The 4,456-nt window shown below is 35.1% G+C and overlaps 1 protein-coding gene across 1 annotated transcript; it reads right to left on the bottom strand.

The window, feature by feature from the left end:
- Positions 1-34: 34 nt before the first annotated feature.
- LOC112455211 (probable ATP-dependent RNA helicase spindle-E) lies at positions 35-1,300 on the bottom strand (the record flags this gene model as incomplete). Its single annotated transcript, XM_025017005.1, has 3 exons — positions 1,003-1,300; positions 472-929; positions 35-389 (listed from the first exon to the last, which is right to left on the bottom strand). Coding segments are annotated over exons 1-3 (1,111 nt in total), but the record flags the coding sequence as incomplete, so codon positions are not given.
- Positions 1,301-4,456: the final 3,156 nt, after the last annotated feature.

The raw sequence follows: 4,456 nt of genomic DNA, 5'->3' as shown, positions 1-4,456 counted from the left end.
AACGATATGTGATTTATAAAAATTTTGTACTCACCATATTTTACATCAGGCATCGTAATGCTGCTTTCGGCAATATTTGTAGAGAGTATAATGCGTCTGTAACCTTGCGGTGGTTTTCGAAATACGCAATGCTGTTTGTCAGCGTCAGAAATTAATGAATGCAAAATTGTTAGGTCCCACAATTTTTCACGGAAAACCGACAAGTAATTATATAATTCCTCAATTTCATAAATTCCTGGTAAAAATATGAGAACGGCATGTCTCTGAGGCGGCATTGAGTCTTCTTCGTTATCATTCACATCAATTTCATCTAGACTATTGATAATAAACGAGCAAATCTCTCGCATTCTTTGAGTGACTTTTGGTTTCACGACGGATACTTTTGGTATCTATAAAATTCAAACACGTATATAAAATTATAAAATTACAAGTACGTACTCTCTAAATATTTTTCACACAATCTCTACTCACATTTCCCATATCGTTTATCTCGTCCAAATAATACGTACGAATCTGAAAATTTCTTTTCTCGGATATCTCGATAACTGGCGCTGGACGTAACGTGTTTTCTACTTTTGTAGAAAAGTATCTCGCGAATTTCGTTACGTCGATTGTTGCCGACATGAGAATAATTTTAACTTGTTTGGAATTTGTTTGTAATAATCTTTTAATCACAAGTAAAAGAAAATCCAAATTTTGATCGCGTTCGTGAATTTCGTCCAATATAATGTGCGTATAGTCCAACAAATGCTTTTGACGAATCAAATGTTGCAGGAGAATTTCGGTGGTGCAATAAGTTAAACGGGTTTCCGGTGAGACTTCCTGTTGCATATCCACTTTGTAGCCCACGAGGGTGCCAAGACGCCAACCTCTTTCATGACACACTCTTTTGGCAATGCTTATCGCGGCGATTCGTCTTGGCTGCGTAACTATATCAATATTGTACGTTTAGTATAATTTGTATTATGTTACGTGTAATAATAAAATTGATTTAAAAAATACCTATAACGTTGCAGTCAAGCCTCTTTTTGATATTGGCATCGAGAATAAATTGTGGAATCTGAGTGGTTTTTCCACAACCGGTTGGTCCTCGAATAACGATTACGGAACTTGTTTCGATTGTCGATAATATTTTATCCTTCATGGCCAAAACAGATGAATCGTTGTTAGATTGTGGACTATTAGGAAAATTGCATTCTCCATAGACTTTAGCCGGATCTTCTCTAAAGAGTTTTTGCATATCGTCTTCTACATCTTGAAACGTCACATCTAACTTGCGAGACTCTTTTTTATTCTCCATTTTTTTTCTATTATCCATAAACTGAAACAAATGTAGAAACATAATAGATTGTCCGTCTTATATTTGCAGAATAAATATTTATCTCTCAAATGTGCAAAAAAATTTGTATGATTAAATGATAATATCAGTATTTAATGATCGGCCTGATTGGCAATATATTAAAAATTATAACGACGTTTCGACCTCTATTTTGGGTCCTTGTCAAGTTTATGATGGATCAATGTGCGTCAAACAATATAAAATCAATCATCAGTGTCGTTCGTCAGGCGCTATACGTGACGGTCATGCCTCACAAAGTTTATTTCCGTTTTTCATCCGCCTTGTTAAAACGCAACGATGATTAATTTTATATTGTGAGTCGTTCGTCAGGCGCTATACGTGACGGTCGTGCCTCACAAAGTTTATTTCTGTTTTCCATCCGCCTTGTTAAAACGCAACGATGATTAATTTTATATTGTTTGACGCACATTGATCCATCATAAACTTGATAAGGACTCAAAATAGAGGTCGAAACGTCGTTATAATTTTTAATATATTGCCAGTCAGACCGATCATTAAATACTGATTTTATTTTATTATTGGCGAAAATTTATTTTATTCTTTAAATGATAATGTTTGTACCTTTAAATATTCCTCAGCTTCTGCTTCTGTGTAATCCTTGACAAAAGTTTCTTCACAAACAGACTGTGTAGATGTAACGTCTCTCCAACTTGAAGATTCCATTGTTACAATTTATGTCCAATCTTTCGTAATCTGCAACGTACATAAAAAATTTTACAATAATATTAAATTAAGCATTTGTAAATTTATATAATAAATTACTTTTGCAAAATTAAAATAAATCATTCAAAATTATATTAAATTCAATTCGTAATTTTGTTTCGTTGTGCAAAAATTAAACTCGTTGGGTCTCGATAATTTTTATCTCCATGTGCATACGTGAATCTGTGGCATTCGAGCCAAAATAAAATATTTAATCGTAATCACAAAACTTGGAACCAGTCAGAAAATACCAAATAAACGATGGTTAACGAAATGATTAGAAAATTATCAATCACAAAGTAGACAAAAAGTTTTGTAAATTTTTCCAGATTTATAAAAATGCTGAAAAATAGATTGCCGAAAGTCATGGAAAAAACGTATGCACATGAAAAATAAATTGCAAAGCCTGTTTTTTTTTATTCGAAACTTGAAACCGTATTATCGTAAAACAAGACGTACTAATTTTTACATAGTTCAATTTTCCTCTTTTTCTTTTCATATCAGAGAGAAAAAGAGATAAAGAAATAAACCATGCAAGCTCAGCGAGAAATGACTCATCAAATCGACATCATGATTTTGACGTTGATTAAACGTCGATTCAATGGGTCTTTTCTCACTGGAAAGAAGTCGAGCTGAAAAAAACAGGCAACAATTGTCTGACTTTAGGACCAGTTTCACAAGTGTTGATTAACTTTTAATCTTAGATTAACTCACTCTTCATCTTTTTCTAAGGGGGACGTTAGAAGGAGACGAAGAGTCAGTTAATCTAATATTAAAAGTTAACCGACACTTGTAACACTGGGCCTTAATCGTCGATTAAAGTTAACCGGCGTTGGTCAAAGTGGCCCTGAGGCTCGTTAAATGCTACATATTACGATAAACTTTACGCAACGGGATGCGACGATACGCGACTGCGGACGCGACAAAATGTGACGGGACGCAACAAACTTGTTGCGAACCTAAGAACGTACGATAACCTTTTATTCACATCAAGCTGTCAAATCATTTCTAAAATGCACGTTGCTTCACGTTACGATTAGACAGCTTGGTGTGAATAGAAGGCTATCGTACGTTCTTAGGTTCACAACAAGTTTGTTGCGTCCCGTCGCATTTTGTCGCGTTCGCAGTCGCGTTCCGTCATGTCGCGTTACGTAAAGTTCATTGTCATTCCGGCATAAATGTTAGATATTTAATAAAATTCTACTTACTGGTTACGATAAAACTGAAGGAGAGCTCCCTGCTCACCGATTTCGATGAAATTAGGCGATTCACGCTATCGTGGTTATCAATTTTTACGTGCAATATGTGTCGCTGCTGCGTACTCACTAACCGTCCAAGTAATGGCTCTTGCCCACAGGATGCGGAAACGCTTGTCGTGCTGCGAGAAGCAACGCAGTAGCCAATAACTGTCGGTTCTTATGAAAAAGAGATACGTTGATTGGCTAACACGTCACTTCTTACAGCGCGGCAAGCGTTTCCGCGTCCTGTGGCCACAAACTATAACATTTAAATGCGAAATGTAATAAATTTACAATACAGACTGCGATTCATTCCACTTGAGTATTTGACGTTACAAGCTACAAACGCATCGAAGCATCGTTCTTCTCTCCTTTTTCCTTCAGAAAGAAGGAGAAGAGAAATGCTTCGAAGCATTTGTAATGTCAAAACGTTAAATGTATATCGTAGCCACAGTCCATTTCCTATTAAAAAAAAATCTACTTTGTAGAAAGTAAATACCTGTGAAACTGAGTTTTCTCTTCTTCTGCTTTAATAAATATATTTTGATGTGATCCCTCAATAATCAGTTGCTCACCTCACGTGTTCGCCAATGTTTGAAAAAGACACTGTTGAACACTGTTCAATCCAGTCGACATAGAGATCTTTCACCGAAAAATGCACAGCCATCTGTCGGTAAACACAAATGTCATTTAATTGTTCAATGTAAAGGTAAAAACACATAAAAATATATGAGCCATAAATAAACGTTGACAAATTTAATCCCCTTAAGTGGATTATTGATGTAGTTATTTTTTACCACACGTTTAATAGTAGCGTGGCAGTAATCGATACTGTATTCGAAACGTTTGGTAGTTTCTCGTTTTTGTAGGAAATTAAAAACAAATTTTTAATTTTGTCTCAACCTTTTCACTGTGACTGGTAATTTTTTTGTTTTCAATCAATTTGCGCGTGCGTGTCAATATTTGTTACCGCATTAAAATCTTTTAGTGTGGTTGCGCGTTTCTTTAAAAAATTGAAAAAATAAATTTTTAATCTGGTCTCAGTCCTCCAATTTGATATTTTTTTTGTAATTAATTGGCGTGTGCGTGGCAATGTTTGATGACGCATTGAAACCTTTCGATAGTTTCGCGCTTGAAATGGAAAGAATTAATTTTC

This window comes from Temnothorax curvispinosus, unplaced genomic scaffold (genome assembly GCF_003070985.1).
Source record: "Temnothorax curvispinosus isolate PA1 unplaced genomic scaffold, ASM307098v1 QBEX01005879.1, whole genome shotgun sequence".
In the NCBI taxonomy this organism is placed as follows: Eukaryota; Metazoa; Arthropoda; class Insecta; order Hymenoptera; family Formicidae; genus Temnothorax; species Temnothorax curvispinosus.
Note: the sequence above shows the minus strand (reverse complement) of the source record. Positions and strands in the feature narration are given on the sequence as shown.